This window comes from Microchirus variegatus (genome assembly GCF_963457635.1).
Source record: "Microchirus variegatus genome assembly, chromosome: 4".
Classification (NCBI taxonomy): Eukaryota; Metazoa; Chordata; class Actinopteri; order Pleuronectiformes; family Soleidae; genus Microchirus; species Microchirus variegatus.
The window spans coordinates 36,510,352-36,535,064 of NC_139805.1; the positions used below are offsets into that span (position 1 = coordinate 36,510,352).

The following is a 24,713-nucleotide window of genomic DNA, read 5'->3' on the forward strand; positions in this document are numbered from 1 at the left end:
CAGTGACCCAGTGATCTGGATTCAATCAAATAAAGTCAAGGACATCTACACGCATCACTCGGTAGTAGTGGAGATTTGTGAGCTTGTGGACGGACACAGATTTCTAACGCAGAGCTGCAGTGAGCTGACATTAGTCTCAAAAACAAAAAGTATCTCGGAATGACTTGAAATTTACCATCATAATAGTCGGCATCGCCCTGAACAAGGATCTGTTGAAAATATTTGCAAACCTCTTAAGGAATCATTTTAATGAATTTTTGAAATTCAGGAAATTGTCCATTTGCCCTGATGCACTTTGACAGTGAGCTGACTTTCTTCTCAAAAACAAAAAGTATCTCGGAATGACTTGAAATTTACCATCATAATAGTCGGCATCACCCTGAACAAGGATCCTTTGAAAATATTTGCAAACCTCTTAAGGAATAATTTTAAGGAATTTTTGAAATTCACCAAATGATCCATTTTCCTGGATGCACTTTGACAGTGAGCAGACTTTCTTCATAAAAAATAATAATCTCGGAATGACTTGAAATTTACCATCCTAATAGTCGGCATCCTCCTGAACAAGGATCTGTTGAAAATATTTGCAAACCTCTTAAGGAATAATTTTAATGAATTTTTGAAATTCAGGAAATGATCAATTGGCCCTGAAAACAGGTTGCACAGTGTTTGTATAATGTTAGCCTTTACGTTCGGGCATCGTTTTTTCCTCCCTAACCTTGTTGAGCTCGATGACGCCCTCTTGGTCTCTCCCCGTTATGTTGAATATTTCGGCCTCCTCCGCGTCCAAGATCGTAAACTCCAGCTGTGCGTTTTCTCCCAGGTCGGGATCGGTGGCGGTGAGACGGCCCACTTCCACACCGGGAGCTGCCAACTCTGACAAGGAGAACGACCACGCACCTGCAGAGAGAGAGGAAAACAACAACGACGAAGTTAAAATCTTATTTCATCATATGATCGTATGCTGAATTATGATCTTAATTCACATTTAAGAAGCTGAAAAATCAGAAAACCTTAAAAAACACTCAAACCGATTAGTCAATTGTCAAAATAGTTGACGATTAGTTTAGTAATCGATAAAATCAAGTAATTGTTTCAGCCCTAATCTTTATATATATATTACATAATTATGGTTTTCATTACAATATTAAATTAGATGTCAAAATAAAAGTGTCTGTTTTGATAAGGAACAATATATGCTCATGATAAATGTATTTGTGATGCAAAATCTGTTAGAAATAAGTCATTATACCATTAGAAATGAAGTGGTTGGCCCGCCTGACATTGATCGGGGGACCGCATGTGGCTAGCAGCCTCTGACTTTCAAAATAAAACTTAAATTTTTTCACCTGTTACTGCAGGGTTCATCTCCGGTTTCCTCATTCACACTTTAATGGTGCGTGAATGATTTTAATGCGCTAATAAAATGAAGTGAGATACCGAGCACTGGAACAAAATTGTGAAAAGCAAGGTTCGTTAAAAGCGTTAATCGCTGACGGGCCATGCTAACAAACGCGGAAGATAACAGCGCGAGAAAACGATGCCGGAATTTGCAAAATGGAAGCTGTTTTGGCAGTAGCTAGTTTGACGTTTTTTGGTAGTAGCTAATTTGCTGTTTTGGCAGTAGTTTGCTGTTTAGGCAGCTGTAACCTAACTGCTAGCGGCAGGGTGTGACGTTAGCAGCTAAAACAGAGCCACTAGCTTGCTGTTTTGGAAGTAGCTAGTTTGACGTTTTGGCAGTAGCTTATTTGCTGTTTTGGCAGTAGCTAGCTTGCTGTTTTGGCAGTAGTTTGCTGTTTAGGCAGCTGTAACCTAACTGCTAGCAGCAGCTAGCTGCTCCAGGCAACAGGGTTTGATGTTAGCAGCTAAAACAGAGCCACTAGCTTGCTGTTTTGGCAGTCGTTTGCTGTTTAGGCAGCTGTAACCTAACTGCTAGCGGCAGGGTGTGACGTTAGCAGCTAAAACAGAGCCACTAGCTTGCTGTCTTGGCATTAGCTCGTTTGTCGTTTTGACGGTAGCTAATTGCCGTTTTGGCATTAGCTAGTTTGCCGTTTTGGCAGTAGTTTGCTGTATAGGCAGCTGTAACCTAACTGCTAGCAGCAGCTAGCAGCTCCAGGCAACAGGGTTTGACGTTAGCAGCTAAAACAGAGCCACTAGCTTGCTGTTTTGGCAGTAGTTTGCTGTTTAGGCAGCTGTAACCTAACTGCTAGCAGCAGCTAGCAGCTGCTGGCAACAGGGTTTGACGTTAGCAGCTAAAACAGAGCCACCTTCTTGCTGTTTTGGCAGTAGCTAGTTTGACGTTTTGGCAGTAGCTAATTTGCTGTTTTGGCAGTAGCTAGCTTGCTGTTTTGGCAGTAGTTTGCTGTTTAGGCAGCTGTAACCTAACTGCTAGCGGCAGCTAGCAGCTCCAGGCAACAGGGTTTGACGTTGGCAGCTAAAACAGAGCCACTAGCTTGCTGTTTTGGCAGTAGCTAGCTTGCTGTTTTGGCAGTCGTTTGCTGTTTAGGCAGCTGTAACCTAACTGCTAGCGGCAGGGTTTGACGTTAGCAGCTAAAACAGAGCCACCTTCTTGCTGTTTTGGCAGTAGCTAGTTTGACGTTTTGGCAGTAGCTTATTTGCTGTTTTGGCAGTAGCTAGCTTGCTGTTTTGGCAGTAGTTTGCTGTTTAGGCAGCTGTAACCTAACTGCTAGCGGCAGCTAGCAGCTCCAGGCAACAGGGTTTGACGTTAGCAGCTAAAACAGAGCCACTAGCTTGCTGTTTTGGCAGTAGCTAGCTTGCTGTTTTGGCAGTCGTTTGCTGTTTAGGCAGCTGTAACCTAACTGCTAGCGGCAGCTAGCAGCTCCAGGCAACAGGGTTTGACGTTAGCAGCTAAAACAGAGCCACTAGCTTGCTGTTTTGGCAGTAGCTAGCTTGCTGTTTTGGCAGTCGTTTGCTGTTTAGGCAGCTGTAACCTAACTGCTAGCGGCAGGGTGTGACGTTAGCAGCTAAAACAGAGCCACTAGCTTGCTGTTTTGGCAGTAGCTAGTTTGACGTTTTGGCAGTAGCTAATTTGCTGTTTTGTCAGTAGCTAGCTTGCTGTTTTGGCAATAGTTTGCTGTTTAGGCAGCTGTAACCTAACTGCTAGCAGCAGCTAGCAGCTCCAGGCAACAGGGTTTTACGTTAGCAGCTAAAACAGAGCCACTAGCTTGCTGTTTTGGCAGTAGCTAGTTTGACGTTTTGGCAGTGGCTAATTTGCTGTTTTGTCAGTAGCTAGCTTGCTGTTTTGGCAGTAGTTTGCTGTTTAGGCAGCTGTAACCTAACTGCTAGCAGCAGCTAGCAGCTCCAGGCAACAGGGTTTGACGTTAGCAGCTAAAACAGCCACTAGCTTGCTGTTTTGGCAGTAGCTAGCTTGCTGTTTTGGCAGTCGTTTGCTGTTTAGGCAGCTGTAACCTAACTGCTAGCGGCAGGGTGTGACGTTAGCAGCTAAAACAGAGCCACTAGCTTGCTGTTTTGGCAGTAGCTAGTTTGACGTTTTGGCAGTAGCTAATTTGCTGTTTTTTCAGTAGCTAGCTTGCTGTTTTGGCAATAGTTTGCTGTTTAGGCAGCTGTAACCTAACTGCTAGCAGCAGCTAGCAGCTCCAGGCAACAGGGTTTTACGTTAGCAGCTAAAACAGAGCCACTAGCTTGCTGTTTTGGCAGTAGATAGTTTGACGTTTTGGCAGTGGCTAATTTGCTGTTTTGTCAGTAGCTAGCTTGCTGTTTTGGCAGTAGTATGCTGTTTAGGCAGCTGTAACCTAACTGCTAGCAGCAGCTAGCAGCTCCAGGCAACAGGGTTTGACGTTAGCAGCTAAAACAGCCACTAGCTTGCTGTTTTGGCAGTAGCTAGCTTGCTGTTTTGGCAGTCGTTTGCTGTTTAGGCAGCTTTAACCTAACTGCTAGCAGCTGCTGGCAACAGGTTTTGACGTTAGCGGCTAAAACAGAGCCACTAGCTTGCAGTTTTGGCATTAGCTAGTTTGCTGCTTTGGCAGTAGTTTGCTGTTTAGGCAGCTGTAACCTATCTGCTAGCGGCTACCGTAGCTGCCACTTGCTGTGGCATGAAAACGATGCCGGAAATTTGCAAAACGAAGCAGACGTAGAAGAAGAAATGAGTGCACTCGCTTAAGCCTCGTGTCCCCGTGACTCACCGCGTTAGAGCGAGAGTGAACAGAACTCTGTGACAGTCCCTGATTAATTCATCCGTGTTTGTCCCGCTCACTTATTTATGAACGAGTGTGTGAGATTTTATTTTTTGTCACCGCAACGTTGTAAGCGTCAACGCGGCAGGCGTGAAAACGAGGGCGGCGATCCGCGACAGATCACATCACCATCACCATCATCATCATCATCCACCTGAGGAACAGGAATGACCTCGGCGTTCGTGCGCGGCGTGTCAGCTCGCCAAAGTGCGGCGAAACACTTTCCCCCTTTTCATCAGCGCAGCTCCATCTCACTGATGGTTAATTATTCAGCTGCTGTGTGAGATCACACCCGTCACACGTTCAAAGAGCATCGAATATGAGGCCTTTTACTTAAAGTCGGGCATTATTCTTAAACTCCCCCACATAATGATAATAATGACTGAGTAAAAACGCTATGCGCTGAGACGGAATTGCTTCTTCTTTGCTGCACAATGCGTCACGCGCAGCTTTATCGGACGACGCTCGAATCAAATTTAATTATAAAGCTCATTCAAGAACAACCAGGGTCGAAGAAAGAGCAAAAGAATAAAAGAAACCTATTTAAAAGAAAAACGGGCAAAGAAAGAGCAAAACAAAAGCCATTAAAGCAAAAATAAATTAAATCGTCGCGAGCACATTTAAATAATGTCGATTAAACGCACTAAAATTAATACCATGTGACTAAAATGCTCATTAACAAAAAGACGTCAGCTTAAGTCGACGTCATCTTGAATAGAACGCGCTCGCGACTTTATTTCACTGTTAGACAGACTTTTCCAACAGGAAACTGACGTTTGTAAACTCACTCACTCTCCCTGCACCAAACCCCATTGAGAAAATCACTGATTTTCTCAATGGGGTTTGGTGTGGGGGAGTTTACGGTCTACGAACTTCAGTTTTCTTGTGTTACGGATGAAAATAGATGTGATTAACGACTTCTTAGTGATTAAATACAAAGAAAAATTCACACCCCGACCCTGTGAATGTCAATTAAATCATGACATAACGATTTGTCACCGTAAAAATACTGCCGGGGGAACTTTTGGAGAACAGTGGAGAAGGACGTACGGTCCATGTTTTGGCCCCGAGGCGACATCATGACAGACGTGTTCGCCGACTGAAGATCCAGTCGTCAAGATGCCACATGTAATCATCCTTCAACACGTTCCGCAAACTCTCTCTGGAATAATCCGCTATCGGCTCCAACACAATCAAATGTTTTGTGAGGGAGCGCAATGAACAAGTGAAGGAGCATAAAGAACAAGTGAGGGAGCGCAAAGAACAAATCAGGGAGCAGAAAGAACAATTAAGGGAGCAAAAAGCACAAGTCAGGGAGCATAAAAAACAAATAAGCACAAAAAACAAGTGAAGGAACCATAAAGAACAAAAAGGGAGCGCAAAGAACAAGTGAGGGAGCGTAAAGAACAAATAAGGGAACGTAAAGAACAAATAAGGGAATGTAAATAACAAGTGAGGGAGCGCAAAGAACAAATAAGAGAGCGCAAAGCGCAAATGAACAAATAAGGGAGCGCAAAGAACAAATAAGGGAGCGCAAAGAGCAAATAAAGGAGCGCAAAGAACAAGTGAGGGAACCGTAAAGAACAAATAAGGGAGCGCAAAGAGCAAGTGAGTGAGAGCAAAGAACAAATAAGGGAGCACAAAGAACAAATAAGGGAGCGCAAAAGGGAGCGCAAAAACAACTAAGGGAGCGCAGAGAACAAGCGATGGAGCCGCAAAGAGCAAGTGAGGGAGCGCAAAGAACAAATAAGGGAGCACAAAGAACAAATAAGGGAGCGCAAAAGGGAGCGCAAAAACAACTAAGGGAGCGCAGAGAACAAGCGATGGAGCCGCAAAGAGCAAGTGAGTGAGCGCAAAGAACAAATAAGGGAGCACAAAGAACAAATAAGGGAGCGCAAAAGGGAGCGCAAAAACAACTAAGGGAGCGCAGAGAACAAGCGATGGAGCCGCAAAGAGCAAGTGAGGGAGCGCAAAGAACAAATAAGGGAGCACAAAGAACAAATAAGGGAGCGCAAAGAGCAAATAAGGGGGCAAAAAAACAAATAAGGGAGTGCAAATAACAAATAAGGGAGCATAAAGAGCAAATAAGGGAGTGTAAAGAACAATAAGGGAGTGCAACGAACAAATAAGGGAGCATAAAGAACAATTAAGGGAGCATAAAGAACAAATTAGCACAAAGAACAAGTGAGGGAACGCAAAGAACAAATAAGGGAGCGCAAATAAGGGAGCGCAAAAGAACAAATAAGGGAGCGCAAAAATAACAAATAAGGGAGCGCAAAGATAAAATAAAGGAGCGCAAAGAACAAGTGAGGGAACCGTAAAGAACAAAAAGGGAGCGCAAAGAGAAAATAAAGGAGCGCAAAGAACAAGTGAGGGAACCGTAAAGAACAAAAAGGGAGTGCAAAAGAACAAATAAGGGAGCGCAAAGAGCAAGTGAGGGAGCCGTAAAGAACAAAAAGGGAGAGCAAAGAACAAGTGAGGCAGTGTAAAGAACAAATAAGAGAGCATAAAGAGCAAATAAGGGAGCACAAAGAATAAAAAAGGGAGAGCAAAGTACAAATACGGGAGCCCAAAAGAACAAATACGGGAGTACAAAAGAACAAATAAGGGAGCGCAAAAAACAAATAAGGGTGCAAAAAACAAAAAAGGGAGCACAAAGAACAAGCGAGGGAACAGTAAATAACAAAAAGTGAGCCCAAAAAACAAATAAGAGAGCGTAAAGAACAAATAAAGGAATGCAAAAGAACAAATAAGGGAGCACAAAGAACAAGTGAGAATCAAATGTTTTGGGCTCTGATTGGATTCTATTGCTTCTTCTTCTTCTTGAAGCTAACTCTGTCCAGCGTCACGTCTTGCTAACAACTGGACCGTGGATCCGTGTTCATAACAAACAACATCCAGTGAAGCTTCAGCGTGACCGAGCGCCGATGGATTCCCTTCACAAACAGAGGGAGAGGACGAGCGTCTCAAAGTGTCCGACACATCTCCGCGCCGACTCCAGCCTCTGCTGAGGTGGAACGCGCTGAACTTTAACTGAAATATTAATGGAATGAAACGGAGGGGAACGCTCTGGGAAGAGAAAGAGCAGCAGACGTCGTCTCTCACCGCGTTTGAGACCCGCTGGACGGCTAACGAATGCTAATGCTGCTCGACCCTCGCAAAGGGTTCGGTCACTTCAGACGTGAGGGCGAGGACAAAAAGACGAAGAAGAAGAAGACGTCTCACTGACAGGCTGTTAGTGATAAAAGATAGTTCCATTTTGTGGGGTTTTTTTGTGCAGGCGTAAGAGCGATTTTATCCACAAAATAACAATTATTTTAGTCAAACCTCAAAACGACGACGTTCTCAAATGTTTACATTTTGTCCGCGAACCAAAAATAATCCAGTTTTGAAGCAAACAAAGCAAAAATGTTTACTTTTTAGAAAATGTCGGAGCAGAGAAGCTATGAATAGACACTCGTCAGCAGCAGCTAGGCTAAACATTAGCTTGGCTAAGCTTTGCTAAAGCATTCAAACGTGCTACGCGGCTTGCTACTACGTTCGCGTACCTTTTGTTTTCACTAAATTCAGCAAAGTGAGCCCAAACTAATCCACCGTGACGTCGCACATAAACGATTTGTCATCGTTAGCTGACGGCTAGCAAGCAGGTTATGCTAGCAAACAGCGCTTCAGTCGGCTTCTGTTCGTTCCTACGCGTTCTTTAGCAAAGTTAAAATACATATATTATAAATACAGACGGCGGTATTGTTAGTCTAAATACTTATATTGATATTTTAACATTGTCTGATATCAATTTAAAACCATGCCCTTAGCTAGCCCGTGTACCCAGATCCTGACACTCACTCACTACGAAAGCTAGATTTTAGCCACTTACTATCAGTTCTTAACAATAAGAACCAACAAAATCTGAAGTTTGTAAATCCCACACCAAACCCCATAGAGAAAATCAGTGATTTTAGCTCATGTGGACATAGGAGCTGCTGGTCCGCTGCTGCCTCGTGTGGTCACTTTGTGTCACTGAGGTCAATCTGAACAAAGTTTTTCAAAAGCCGAATTCATAAAAATATGACATTTGAACTTAGTGATGGAGGCAGCAGTGGATCAACAACTCCTGTGAACTCCTGTGTCTCTGTGATTCTCTCAATGGGCTTTGGTGTGGGAGAGTGAGCGGTTTACTAACTTCAGTTTTCCGACTGGAAAAGTCTGTCTGACGGTTGAAGATAAAGAGTAAAGCGGATGATTTTATTATGTGAGCCTTTTGCAAAGTGGCCAAAGTCTCTTTTTCCGCACGAGAAGCCACGTTTTTGTTTTTTTTTTGTTCATTAAAGGGCCCGTCTGTCTCGTTTCATTTGTATGCATCAGTGCCTCGCACAACTCTTTAAACCTTATTCTTAAGATGTCGGAGAAGAAAGAAAAATCATGTATGATTCAGTCTGCTACCGCACATGCAGTTACACCACGTTTCATCACTTTTATCTTCACACACACACACACACACACACACACACATGAAAGCTATGGATACAAGAGGCAGCAGAGAGTTAAACGTAAAATCTCAGCAGCACTTACTCCGTCTGAAGTGAGGCGGGTTGTCGTTGACGTCGCTCAGCTTCACGGTGACGGTCGTCGTCCCCGATAATCCGCCCAGATGTCCGCCCATGTCCTTGGCCTGGAGGACGACCAGATACTCGTCCCGCGTCTCTCTGTCCATGTCGGCCACGGCTGTTCGCAGGACGCCTGGTGGAGAGGAGGGTCGTCGTCATCGGAGCGGATGAAATGGAACTCGGAAGTCGGAACGTGTGGGAGATTTTGAGTTTTCCGAATTCTGAGTTCCAATGTAAACGGACTCGAGTAGGCGGCGATACGATCCCGAGCTTGATTCTGGTTTAGCTGGTGGCTAGCATGTTGTTAGCATGCGGGACATAAGGGAGTGCAAATAACAAGTGAGGGAGCGCAAAGAAAAAGTGAGGGTGGGAAAAGAACAAGTGAGCGAGTGCAAAGAACGAGGGAGGGCAAATAACAAGTGAGGGAGCGTAAAGAACAAGTGAGGGAGGGAAAAGAACAAGTGAGGGAGCGCAAAGAACATAAGGGAGTGCAAAGAACAAGTGAGGGAGTGCAAAGAACGAGGGAGGGAGGGCAAATAACAAGTGAGGGAGGGAAAAGAACAAGTGAGGGAGGGAAAAGAACAAGTGAGGGAGGGAAAAGAACAAGTGAGGGAGCGTAAAGAACAAGTGAGGGAGAGAAAAGAACAAGTGAGGGAGGGAAAAGAACAAGTGAGGGAGCGCAAAGAACATAAGGGAGTGCAAAGAACAAGTGAGGGAGCGTAAAGAACAAGTGAGGGAGGGAAAAGAACAAGTGAAGGAGCGTAAAGAACAAGTGAGGGAGGGAAAAGAACAAGTGAGGGAGCGCAAAGAACATAAGGGAGTGCAAAGAACAAGTGAGGGAGCGTAAAGAACAAGTGAGGGAGCGCAAAAAACAAGTGAGGGAGCGTAAAGAACAAGTGAGGGAGGGAAAAGAATAAGTGAGGGAGTGCAAATAACAAGTGAGGGAGCGTAAAGAACAAGCAAGGGAGGGAAAAGAACAAGTGAGGGAGCGCAAAGAACGAGGGAGGGCAAAGAACAAGTGAAGGAGGGAAAAGAACAAATGAGGGAGCGTAAAGAACAAGTGAGGGAGGGAAAAGAACAAGTGAGGGAGCGCAAAGAACAAGTGAGGGAGCGTAAATAACAAGTGAGGGAGCGTAAAGAACAAGTGAGGGAGCGCAAAGAACAAATCAGGGAGCACTAAAACAAATAAGGGAGTGTAAAGAACAAGTGAGGGAGCGTAAAGAACAAATAAGGGAGTGTAAAGAACAAGTGAGGGAGTGTAAAGAACAAATAAGGGAGCGCAAAGAACAAGTGAGGGAGTGTAAAGAACAAATAAGGGAGCTTAAGAACAAATGAGGGAGCGTAAAGAACAAGTGAGTCAGGACACGGTGAAGTCGCTGTCTACGCTGCACATATGGCGGGAAAACACACAGCATATGTCTCACGGCTCTGCTGGGATTTGAACGTGTGCGGTGTTAACGTGGGAGTTATGATGCTCAGCTGTGACGTGCGCAGACCTGTCTGCGCGTCCACGGAGAAGAAGTCCTGTCCCTGCGTGACGGCGTACACCAGCCGAGCGCTGTTCCCGTACGTGGGGTCGTCGGCGTCCCGCGCCGTCACCTGGATGATGGAGGTTCCTGTTTGTGAGGGGAAACACAGGAGCCATGAAAGCCAAGTTTAAGCTAGGTGCTAAAAACGCACATTTTCACTACGGGGGTTTGGTGTGGGACGAGTGAGTGGTTTACCGATGTTGGCCATCTCCGGCACCGTGGCCACGTAGGCTTCCTTGGGGAAGACGGGCGGGTTGTCGTTGATGTCCTGCACTCGGATGATGAACTGCGACGACGGCTCCAGGGCTCGGCCCGTCCGGCGGTCGGTCGCCGTGGCGACGAGGCGGTACTGGTCCTTCTCCTCGCGGTCCAGGGACTTGGTGACGTGGATGTTGCCCGTGTTGCCGTCGATGACGAACACGGAGCCCACGCCCTCGCCCTGCAGCGTGTACTTGGTGTGACCGTCCCCTCGGTCCATGTCCGTGTGCAGCTGCAGACAAACGGGGGTTAGTTCACCGAGATGAGCAGCAGGGGGCGCAGAGGTCTGCGTCGCGTTTGCTGCTTTGATTCGACATTGTAGTAACTCCACATCTGTAGTTCCACATCTGTCCACACGTCCCTCCTCTCGCCCGCTGCTTCCACTGTTTACGATATTTTTCCAGTGAAACAAAACTCTGGAAGCTGAACCGATGATTCAGTCACGTGATTTCTAAACTCCCGTTTTTACATTTGTATGTGTTTGTATATTTGTTTATTCGTGTTTATATGTGTGTTTCTATGTGTATTTATGTGTGTTTGTACCTGTTTATCCCTATGTTTATACTGTACGTGTTTGGATGTGTTTATCCATGTGTTTATACGCGTTTATATGTGTGTTTGAACGTGTTTATCCATGTGTTTGTATGCGTGTTTATACGTGTGTTTGTATGTGTGTTTATGTGTGTTTGTACATGTTCATACCTGTGTTTGTACTTGTTTATATTCTCGTTTATCCGTGTGTTTATACATATGTTTATATGTTATTTTGTACGTGTGTTTGTCCATGTTTGTATGTGTGTTTGAACATGTGTTTGTACGTGTTTGTCCATGTTTGTACGTGTTTATACGTGTGTTTGTCCATGTTTGTACGTGTGTTTGTACATGTTCATACATGCGTTTATACGTGTGTTTGTCCATGTTTGTACGTGTTTATGCGTGTTTGTCCATGTTTATACGTGTGTTTGTCCATGTTTGTACGTGTTTATACGTGTTTGTCCATGTTTATACGTGTTTGTCCATGTTTGTGCGTGTTTATACGTGTGTTTGTACGTGTGTTTGTCCATGTTTATACGTGTTTGTACATGTTCATACATGTGTTTATACGTGTGTTTGTACGTGTGTTTGTCCATGTTTGTATGTGTGTTTGTACGTGTGTTTGAACATGTGTTTGTACGTGTTTGTCCATGTTTGTACGTGTTTATACGCGTGTTTGTCCATGTTTGTACGTGTGTTTGTACATGTTCATACATGCGTTTATACGTGTGTTTGTCCATGTTTGTACGTGTTTATACGTGTTTGTCCATGTTTATACGTGTTTGTCCATGTTTTTACATGTTTATACGTGTGTTTGTACATGTTCATACATGTGTTTGTACGTGTGTTTGTCCATGTTTATACGTGTGTTTGTACATGTTCATACATGTGTTTATACGTGTGTTTGTACGTGTGTTTGTCCATGTTTGTATGTGTGTTTGTACGTGTGTTTGTACGTGTTTGTCCATGTTTGTACGTGTTTATACGTGTTTGTCCATGTTTGTACGTGTTTATACGTGTGTTTGTACATGTGTTTGTACGTGTTTGTCCATGTTTGTACGTGTTTATACGTGTGTTTGTCCATGTTTGTACGTGTGCTTGTACATGTTCATACATGCGTTTGTCCATGTTTGTACGTGTTTATACGTGTGTTTGTACATGTTCATACATGTGTTTATACGTGTGTTTGTACGTGTGTTTGTACGTGTGTTTGTACGTGTTTGCACGTGTTTATATTATCCATGGTTTTGTCCGCATTAAATTATCCGTGTGTTTGTCCGTGTTTATCCATGTTTGTCCGTGTGTTTGTCCGTGTTTATATTAACCCGGATGTTTATCCGTGTTTGTACGTGTGTTTATTTGTGTGTGTTGCTTGTGTTCATAAGTGTGTTTATGCCTGTTTTTTCCTTGTGTTTTTCCGTATTTTGTCCGTGTTTATACGTGTGTTTGCCCGCGTTTATATTACCTGTGTGTTTATACATATGTTTATGTGTGTTTGTACGTGTTTGTATGTGTTTATATTACCCGTGTGTTTCACATGCCTCAGTCAGACCTCTCTCTCTCTCTCTCTCCCTCTCTCTCTCTCTCTCTCTCTGTGTTACGTGAGTTGCCTTCAGGTTCAGGTCGTGCTCATTAACGCTCATCCCTTCTCCCGGTTGTTAAACGTGGCGGTGATTTATGTTTCGACGTGGACTCGTGTGTGTGTGTGTGTGTGTGTGTGTGTGTGTGTGTGTGTGTGTGTGCAGTGAGCGGCAGCAGGTGTGTGTGTGTGTGGGGGAGGAAACACACAATCGCTGATGTGTTGATGTCATCAGTGCAGTGGACCACGAGGCTGAAAGAGCGTCAGCGTGGTCGACCTCCATGTTTGTTTCCGTCTGTCTCTCTTTCATCTCCTCGCTTCACTCTACCTTTTAAAACTCTCTCTTTCTTCTTCTCATCACCTCTTCCTCAGTCACACAGGAGGCCCATCTGCTCCCTCCTCCTCCTCCTCCTCCTCCTCCTCCTCCTCCTCCTGCACAACATCATCGCTTCGGTTCATTTAACGGCAGAGTGCGAACGAGTGAGCGAGAGAGTATTAATGAGTGAGTGAGATAAAAGGTAAAAAGGCCAAACACGCTGAAATAGAAAGCTTATTCAGAGATTATTGGGCTCTGACCAGGAGCCTTCATCACGTAATCCACCACAGATTAACTCATCCTCACACATACTCCTTAAATATATATATATATATATTAAATATATACATAAATACAACCAAAAACAGTGATGATCTCACTTCTCTTCACGTCTTACTTTTATATTCTGCGCGGACGTACGTGTGTTTATTATCGCTTGTTTGTACGTGTGGACAAACAAACACGTACAATCACACGTATTAACGCGTACAAACACACATATAAACACGTACAAACACACATATAAACATGTATAAACACATATTAACACGGACAAACGCATGTATAAACAAACTTATAAACACGCTAATAAACACACATGCAATCGCACATATTAACACGTACAAACACACATATAAACAAAACGTATAAACACACACGTAAACACACGTATACACAAAAGTATCAACACACACACAAACATGTACAAACACAGATATAAAGACGTACAAACACACGTATAAACAGACGTATAAATACACGTACAATCACACATATTAACGCGTACAAACACACATATAAACACGTACAAACACACATATAAACATGTATAGACACATATTAACACGGACAAACGCATGTATAAACAAACTTATAAACACGCTAATAAACACACATGCAATCGCACATATTACCACATACAAACACACATACAAACACAGGTACAAACACTGACAAACACATGCATAAACAAAACATATAAACACACACGTAAACACACGTTTAAACAAAAATATCAACACACGTATAAACACACTTACAAACATGTACAAACACACGTATAAACACATATAAACAAACGTACGAACGTACAAACACAGATATAAACACATACATAAACATGTATGAATGCACATATAAACACACTTATAAACACACATATAAACACTGAAAAACACACGTATAAACCCACGTAAAAACACACATATAAACACGTACAATCACACGTACAAACACATGTATAAACACACGTACAAACACACTTATAAACACGTACAAACACACATATAAACACGTACAAACACACATATAAACATGTATAAACACATATTAACACGGACAAACGCATGTATAAACAAACTTATAAACACGCTAATGAACACACATGCAATCGCACATATTACCACGTACAAACACACATATAAACAAAACGTATAAACACACACGTAAACACACGTATACACAAAAGTATCAACACACACACAAACATGTACAAACACAGATATAAAGACATACAAACACACGTATAAACAGACGTATAAACACACGTACAATCACACATATTAACGCGTACAAACACACATATAAACACGTACAAACACACATATAAACATGTATAAACACATATTAACACGGACAAACGCATGTATAAACAAACTTATAAACACGCTAATAAACACACATGCAATCGCACATATTAACACGTACAAACACACATAAACAAAACGTATAAACACACACGTAAACACACGTATACACAAAAGTATCAACACACACACAAACATGTACAAACACAGATATAAAGACATACAAACACACGTATAAACAGACGTATAAACACACATACAATCACACATATTAACATGTACAAACACGTATAAACATGTACAAATGGACATACAAACACACTTATGAACACACTTATAAACACGTAAAAACACATGTACAAACACACTTATAAACACACGTACAAACGCATGTACAAAAACACGTACAAACACATGTATAAACATGTACAAATGCACATAAAACACACTTATGAACACACTTATAAACACGTAAAAACACACGTACAAACGCATGTACAAAAACACGTACAAACACGAACAAACACGTACAAACACACGTATAAACACATATGATTATTTTCAAACCTGTAAAAACACATGTATAAACACACGTACAAACACACTTATAAACACGTAAAACACGTATAAACACACATACAACCACACTTATAAACACACGTATAAACACATGTACAAACACAAGTACAAGCACATGTATAAACACGTACAAACACACGTACAAGCACTTATAAACACGTAAAACACACGTATAAACACACATACAAACACACTTATAAACACGTACAAACGCATGTATAAACACGTACAAACACACTTATAAACACGTACAAACACACGTACAAACGCGTGTTTAAACACACGTACAAACACATGTACAAACACACGTAGAAACACATGTATAAACACACATACAAACGCATGTATAAGCACGTACAAACACACATACTAATGTACAAACACACATACAAACAAACTTATAAATACATATTTATATATATATGTGGTTTAAAGTGCTTTGATGATCATATGTGTAACCATACAGTGTGTAGTGTTATAATGTGTGTGTGTGTGTACTGTAATTATATACAGTATGAGTGTGTGTGTGTGTGTGTGTGTGTGTGTGTGTGTGTGTGTGTGTGTGTGTGTGTGTGTGTGTGTGTGTGAGCGCTGCTCGCTTGACAGTATTTACATATTAGGAGGTAATATATGGCAACAACATATGTCGACGCTTGAGTGCTTCTCACAGAGTAAACAGCACGGAGCGCAGAGAATATGGGAGATTAGCACTCACACACTCGCTCTCTCGCTGTGAGTGTGTGTGTGTGTGTGTGTGTGTGTGTGTGTGAGAGTGTCAGGAGGATGAAGTTAGGGATTATAGAGACTCCTGATAGCATATATATATATAATTATACAGGAAAAACCCTAAAAATTGTAAGATAAGAGACTCACTCTGGGTTTCACTCATCCTCACTCACTCTGTTCTTCCTTGATGCACACACACACACACGCACACACACACACACACACACACACACACACACACACACACACACACACACACACACACACACACACACACACACACGTTCTCACACATCATTCTTAACGGGGACCATAACCAGCACAACTACTTATTTGTTCTTTACGCTCCCTTATTTGTCTTTGCGCTCCCTCACTTGTTCTTTGCGCTCCCTTATTTGTTCTTTTTACACTCCCTTATTTGTTCTTTTTACGCTCCTTCACTTGTTCTTTGCACTCCCTTATTTGTTCTTTACACTCCCTCACTTGTTCTTTACGCTCCCTCACTTGTTCTTTGAGCTCCCTTATTTGTTCTTTACGCTCCTTCACTTGTTCTTTGCGCTCCCTTATTTGTTCTTTACGCTCCTTCACTTGTTCTTTCCACTCCCTTATTTGTTCTTTACGCTCCCTCACTTGTTCTTTGCGCTCCCTTATTTGTTCTTTACGCTCCTTCACTTGTTCTTTGCACTCCCTTATTTGTTCTATACGCTCCCTCACTTGTTCTTTACGCTCCCTCACTTGTTCTTTGCGCTCCCTTATTTGTTCTTTACGCTCCTTCACTTGTTCTTTGCGCTCCCTTATTTGTTCTTTGTACTCCCTCACTTGTTCTTTACGCTCCCTCACTTGTTCTTTACGCTCCCTCACTTGTTCTTTACGCTCCCTTATTTGTTCTTTACGCTCCCTCACTTGTTCTTTGGACTCCCTTATTTGTTATTTACGCTCCCTCGCTTGTTCTTTACGCTCCCTTATTTGTTCTTTACGCTCCCTTATTTGTTCTTTACACTCCTTCACTTGTTCTTTACACTCCCTTATTTGTTCTTTACGCTCCCTTATTTGTTCTTTACACTCCTTCACTTGTTTTCTTTACGCTCCCTTATTTGTTCTTTACACTCCTTCACTTGTTCTTTACGCTCCCTTATTTGTTCTATAGACTCCTTCACTTGCTCTTTACGCTCCCTTATTTGATCTTTACACTCCTTCACTTGTTTTCTTTACGCTCCCTTATTTGTTCTTTACACTCCTTCACTTGTTCTTTACGCTCCCTTATTTGTTCTATAGACTCCTTCACTTGCTCTTTACGCTCCCTTATTTGTTCTTTAGACTCCTTCACTTGTTCTTTACGCTCCCTTATTTGTTCTATAGACTCCTTCACTTGTTCTTTACGCTCCCTTATTTGTTCTTTACACTCCTTCACTTGTTCTTTACGCTCCCTTATTTGTTCTATAGACTCCTTCACTTGTTCTTAACGCTCCCTTATTAGTTATTTCCGCTCCCTCACTTGCGCTGTGGTTTATTGTTTGTGGGCGGGCCTTAGAAAGCTGCCTGCCGATTGGCTATCAATTATTTTTTCGGATGCCGACGGGGAACGAGTTCCAGACGGACATCGACTCCAAGTGTATTTTCAAACAACAACGTACGATATTTTTGAACGATTTAACCGACGTTTTAGTTGTTGTTTGTAAATATTGACACAAAATCTAATTCCAAACGTGTTCCTAAAGGAAACACGGCTCAAGTCCCAGAGACCAAGAAAAACAACAACAAAATCCAGATCCTTTTGCTTGTTTGTTTTGTTGTTCTTGGTGTAAAAGAAGAAAAAGGTCCTAAAGCGCAAACACACACACACACACACACACACACACACACACACACACACACACACACACACACACACACACACACACACACACACACACACACACACACACACTCCGTCTAATTGCTGCCTCAGTCCTGCTGTGCTTGAGTCACCGTGGAAAAACAATCTCACGGCGGGAAAGAAATGTATTCAACCCCGTACAAACAACAAAAGCACTTCCTCTGTCACGTTCTCTCCCACACTGTGATCTGAACGTTCCCCTCCTCTCATCACGTACATATACTGTGTATATATATATATATATGTATATATATATATACACGTGTACGTTCACCTACAGCTGCTTCATCTGCTCGTCCTCAGCAGCCAAACACACCAGCCGTGATCCAGGTTGTGAAGCAGCTGCTGTGTCTTTGCCCTCAAACCTCAGTTAACGGCTTTCATCTCGTCTTTTCTCGCGCTCGCTATTTCTGGCAAGCGAAACCCGAGCGGGCGGCTTCTCTCGGGTTTGCGATATATAAGCTTTTTATTATTATTATTATTATAAGAAGAAGAAGAAGACGGAGACGGAGACGGAGACGGGAGGAGAATCAAAGCGGTGGCAAAATAAACCACGGATTTACGCTTTGAAACCGAGGAACATGAAACCGAGGAAAAAAGGTGGTAAATCATTAACATAATCAAGCAAAAGAATTGAATTAATCTAATTATGCATCATTGCTGTAATATTATATACGACCAGCAGGGGGAGACTCTACTGAGGACAAGCTCGCTGAGCTAACACTTAAAAATAAATGATATAGGGAGGAAAAACAAGTGATATCAAGTTATATATGTGTATAAATATCCATATATGTATACATATATACACATATATACATATATATATGTATATGTATATATATATATATATATATATATATACATACATATATATATGTATATATATGTATGTATATATATATATATACACATACATATATATACATATATATACACACATATATATGTATATAAATGGATATATATATATGTATGTTTATATGTGTATACATATACATATATATATACATATATATCCATATATATACACATATAAACATATATATATATATACACATATATACATACATATATATATACACATACATATATATACACACACATACATATATACACATACATATATATACATCTATACAGTATATACACACATATATATACATATATATACACACATATATATACATATATATATAAACAAGAGAATGTCATCTGCATAGAAAAGAACAATAATGCTAATAACGCTTTTAGTTATTGTTGTTTTGTTTAATGTGGTGCGTTTTCACGTCTTCCCTGGTTATTTGTGAGGCTGAGATTGTTTGTTTTTGTTTGTTTGTTTGTTATTTTTGGTTGTTTTGTTTTTGTTGTATGATATATATACAGTTTGTTTTAATTGTTGTCGTTTCCTGTGAGGAACCCCGGGAAGACTAGCGACCACTTTGTTGAAGCTAACGGGTTAACCCTCCAAAGAAAGAATATAAAGAATAAAGAAACTGACAATTAGGCGATAAACAAACTAAAATATACACTTTAACTAACATAAAATAAAACAATAGTTTTATAATGAAGTGTCAAAAAAAGTAAAGGCCCCGCAAACACGGCTACACAGGGAGTAAGTCATTAAAAAAGAGTGAATTAAATCCATAAACAACACTGGAATTAACTTAGAAACTACAGAGAATACGAACTATGATGGTGTTTTCCAAGCTTTTTGGAAACACTTATTTGTTTGTGTTGGAGTTTATTTACTTACATTTATATTTTTATTTTTATATCAAATTCAATAACATTTTAAGGCGGTTGGTGATTGTCGTCTTATTGTCCTCTCCCGGTCTCCGTAGAAAAACGACAACAAACGCGCTCACGAAGTCATAAAAACCACGACCGACTCCAACAAGAATCAGAAGATTCCTTTAACGACGCCCTCTGCGCTCGCTCACTGTATCAATAACAACCAGGCAGATTAAACATTTACGAGCGTGTGTGTGTGTGTGTGTGTGTGTCAACGATAAAGCCGTAGCGCCGGCTATAAAGTGGCCCAGGAAACGCTCTCAGAGTGAGTGTTACACTTGATATAATCCTGCTCTGAGCGGAGCCCGAGCTGCCGGCAGCTGCGTTAGCGCCGAGCATCCGACGGTGAAATGTTCCGCGTAAAACAAACCCCCAGAGGGACGCGCGGTGGATCAGGTGTGTCGGGGATTTAATCAGCCACACACACACACAACAATAACCTTAACCCACACGGTGGTATGACGACACTGGTTTAGTCGTGTTTGCGTCTCCGTCCTCGGGGCACGACGACAAATTAGCGTTCTGTTCATCCAAGATCGGATCGCAGAGGCTAGCAGCTCCGGCAGAGAGAGAGCCAGATGTCGTCCAAACCCAGACTGGAGGCTCCTCAGGTTCTTCCCAGGTTCTGCCTGTGAGGAGATATAATCCCTCCACCTGGGTGGAGACCTCAGGACAGACCAAAGACCTGCAAGGAACATCTCCCCCAGGGAGGAGGCCTGGTGTCTTCTGGTGTCAACCAGCACCTCAACTGTCTCCTTCGAGATCCTCGGGGATGGATGAGCTTCTTCGCTGAGATAGAATCTCTCCACCTGGTCCTTGGTTTGCCCTGAGGTCTACTCCCAGGTGGACCTAGTGTTTTCCAAACCACCTCAACTGGGCTTCTTTCCATGTAAAGGAGCAGCAGGTCTCCAGGATGAGCTTCTCACTTCTTCTGACGCCAATCGCAATACAGGAGCCAGGAACATCTCCCCCAGGGAGGAGGCCTGGTGTCTTCTGGTGTCATCCAGCACCTCAACTTTCCACGCAGAGGAGCACCAGGTCTCCTTCGAGATCTCGGAGCAGCAGGTCTCCAGGATGAGCTTCTCACTTCTTCTGACGCCAACCGCGTCAATCGACCGAGATCGGTTTGTACATTTGTGTGCATTCCCTTCAGAAGTCGCCGCCTTTTGGCCATAAGAGAAGACAGCAGTAACTACCAGGAGCCAGGAACATCTCCCCCAGGGAGGAGGCCTGGTGTCTTCTGGTGTCAACCAGCACCTCAACTGTCTCCTTCGAGATCCTTGGGGATGGATGAGCTTCTCACTTCTTCGCCGAGATAGAATCTCTCCACCTGGTCCTTGGTTTGCCCTGAGGTCTACTCCCAGGTGGACCTGGTGTTTTCCAAAACCACCTCAACTGGGATTCTTTCCACGTAAAGGAGCAGCAGGTCTCCAGGATGAGCTTCTCACTTCTTCTGACACCAATCGCAATACCAGGAGCCAGGACCATCTCCCCCAGGGAGGAGACCTGGTGTCTTCTGGTGTCAACCAGCACCTCAACTGTCTACTTCGAGATCCTCGGGGATGGATGATCTTCTCACATCTTCACAGATAGAATCTCTCCACCTGGTCCTTGGTTTGCCCTGAGGTCTACTCCCAGGTGGACCTAGTGTTTTCCAAACCACCTCAACTGGGCTTCTTTCCATGTAAAGGAGCAGCAGGTCTCCAGGATGAGCTTCTCACTTCTTCTGACGCCAATCGCAATACAGGAGCCAGGAACATCTCCCCCAGGGAGGAGGCCTGGTGTCTTCTGGTGTCATCCAGCACCTCAACTTTCCACGCAGAGGAGCACCAGGTCTCCTTCGAGATCTCGGAGCAGCAGGTCTCCAGGATGAGCTTCTCACTTCTTCTGACGCCAACCGCGTCAATCGACCGAGATCGGTTTGTACATTTGTGTGCATTCCCTTCAGAAGTCGCCGCCTTTTGGCCATAAGAGAAGACAGAAGTAACTACCAGGAGCCAGGAACATCTCCCCCAGGGAGGAGGCCTGGTGTCTTCTGGTGTCAACCAGCACCTCAACTGTCTCCTTCGAGTTCCTCGGGGATGGATGATCTTCTCACTTATTCGCCGAGATATAATCTCTCCACCTGGTCCTTGGTTTGCCCTGAGGTCTACTCCCAGGTGGACCTGGTGTTTTCCAAAACCACCTCAACTGGACTTCTTTCCACGTAAAGGAGCAGCAGGTCTCCAGGATGAGCTTCTCACTTCTTCTGACGCCAATCACAATACCAGGAGCCAGGAACATCTCCCCCAGGGTGGAGGCCTGGTGTCTTCTGGTGTCAACCAGCACCTCAAATGTCTACTTCGAGATCCTCAGGGATGGATGATCTTCTCACATCTTCACAGATAGAATCTCTCCACCTGGACCATGGTTTGCCCTGAAGTCTCCTCCCAGGTGGACGTGTCAGGAACATCTCCCTAAAGAAGAAGATCAAGTGTCCAAACTACCTCAACTGGCTCATTTCCACGTAAAGGAGCAGCAGGTCTCCAGGATGAGCTTCTCACTTTTTCACTGAGATAGAATCTCTCCACCTGGTCCTTGGTTTGCGCTGAGGTCTCCTGCCAGGTGGACGTGTCAGGAACATCCCCCCTAAGGAAGAAGATCCGATGTCCAAACCGCCTCAACTGGACTTCTTTAGTTTACGTGGAAAGGAGGCCAGTTGAGGTGGTTTGGAAGACACCGGATCTCCTTCCATAGGGATTTGTTCCTTGCCTGAGGTCTTCTCCCAAGGAGATCCGGTGTCTTCCAAACCGCCTCAACTGGGCTTCTTTCCATGCAAAGGACCATCAACGGGCCATCAACCTGTTTACCAGCCAGTTTAACCGTTCACTACTGGAGCTCCGTATGGACGAGAACCTCCTTCCAACGATACTTTCACACGGCGAGCAGACGCCTCCCCAGCTAGCTAGCTTGTCCGGCTAGAAGACGGAACCCTAACCCTGGAGGAGATGGTTTCTTCTTCTCTGCAGATGTTTCCACAAGAGAGAGAGAGAGAGGGTATCTGACAAACGTATGTCATGGAGTTCTGATGGCGATTCTTCACCAAAAAGTTGAAAGATCTCAACTTGAGCGATAGAAGTGACGGGCGGCCTTCATGATCATCGTACCTCTCGGTTCAGGAGATGCAAAAATCGCGTTTGTGCGTTGACTTCGTTTATAAACGTCGTCACAAGACTTCAGACACCGTTCTGAGAAGACGCATTTCGGGCACTCGTACCAGCTAATGTTAAAGTAGGAACGGAGATCGTCCAGAAGATCGAGACCCGTATCTTTTCTCTATTGGCACGACTGTCTTCACACATGTAGAAGCGACTCATTTAACGATAAATATGCCAAATTTCTACCGATATTTTGTCGCTGCGCACAAAAGCTGAGTTTGGCGCTTGTTTCACCAGCAAAAAAAAAAAGTGATTTGTCTTATTCTAAATCTACAAAAAGCAAAAGTAATGTTTTATTCTACCATGTTTTCTTTGTTCCAAGTCACCAAAATACTCGTCTTCTGGTTGACAGGGTGAATCAAACCCGGAAGCAATAACACGTTAAATAACCACAAACAAGCACGGGAGTCGTCCCGGTTTTAACCTTTCAATGACCCACGATTTCAAATCCCAGCCCTGAACTGAACCAGGGGGTCTCATTAGGACCAGGTTTTTGGTCTCCACGAGGACCTCCAAAGGTTCCCTAGCAAACACAAGAACATAGCATCTTAGCATCTCGCTCTTACCCGTCCGATGAGGACCGGCTCGGGTCCTCGGTACTCCTCGATGACGAAGAACTGGTTCCAGAGCCAGCTCCTCCTCTGGCGGCGAGCGCCAGAGCGAGGCCCCGCCCGCTTTCCGTCCTCGCGCAGAACTCTGGTGTCGGCGGGTTCCAAACGCGTAAGCTCTTCGGCGTCTCCGCGACTCGTACCGCCGTTGGTTTTCAAAGACGGAGGACTTTCGCGATCCCGACTCGACGCCGTCGCATTCAACTCCCGACGTCCCGCTGAAAGACAAAGACAACTCCGTCTTTGCGCCTCGGAGAATAAAAGCAGCAGGAGGACGAACGTCTGCGGCGCCATCGCTGCGCGGGGTTCACCGATCGGTTAGTTTTTTTTTTAAATTAAAGAGCTGAGATCAGAGGAAGACGGCGTCGCCATGACGCTGTTGTTTCTTCTTCTTCTGCAGCTCGGGCCGCGGCGTCGTTTCACTTTCTTCCGTCTTCATTGTTCTGCACACACACACACACACACACACACACACACACACACACACACACACACACACACACACACACACACACACACACACACACACACACACACACACACACACACAGAGAACACAAGATTACTATGATTTCCACTGTAGTCGTTAACACGTCTTTGCATGAGCGTCGGAACTTGTAATTTCCGAGGTCAAATTTACTCACAAGAACATGGAGAGAATCTTCCTTTCATCTGATATATATATGTGTACATATATATATATATATATATATATACATATATATATATATATATATATATATAAGCTCGTTCAAGAACAACCAGGGTCGAACCAAGAGCAAAATAATTACAGAAACGTATTTAAAAGGTAAAAAAAAAATTGGCAAATGAAGAGTAAAACTGAGGCAAAAATAAATTAAACGCACTAAAATGAATACGATGTGACGAAAACGCTAATTAACAAAAAAGACGAATAAAATCTACGTCCGTTCAAGTTTACGATATAGTCTTTATTTTCACTGTTAGACGGACTTTTCCTCGTGTAAACTGACGTTTGTAAACCACTCACTCTCCCCACACCAAAGCCCATAGAGAAAATCTGTGACACAGGGGGGAACACAGGAGCTGCTGGTCTACTGCTGCCTCGTGTGGTCACTTTGTGTCACTGAAGTACATCAAAACAAAGAATTTTAAAAGCCGAATTGACAAAATAAGAAATTTGAACTTAGTGGGAGGCAGCAGTGGATCAACAACTCCTGTGTGCTCTGATGTTAAAATCTTGTAAAAATCACAGATTTTCTCTATGGACTTTGGTGTGGGAGAGTGAGCGGTTGAAAAAACTTCCTGTTTCCTGGTGGAAAAGTCCGTCTAAC

The 24,713-nt window shown here is 43.3% G+C and overlaps 1 protein-coding gene across 1 annotated transcript in view; it reads right to left on the minus strand.

Moving 5' to 3' along the window:
* Positions 1 to 23,694, minus strand: part of LOC310926230 (cadherin-24-like) — a gene marked incomplete at both ends in the record, with an annotated part of 38,180 nt that extends 14,486 nt beyond the window's left edge. The window contains 5 exons of the mRNA XM_083888328.1: positions 719 to 900; positions 8,784 to 8,951; positions 10,315 to 10,434; positions 10,543 to 10,837; positions 23,359 to 23,694. Coding sequence (XP_083744454.1) covers positions 719 to 900; positions 8,784 to 8,951; positions 10,315 to 10,434; positions 10,543 to 10,837; positions 23,359 to 23,694 — 1,101 coding nt within the window. The remainder of the gene's footprint in view (positions 1 to 718; positions 901 to 8,783; positions 8,952 to 10,314; positions 10,435 to 10,542; positions 10,838 to 23,358) is intronic.
* Positions 23,695 to 24,713: the final 1,019 nt, after the last annotated feature.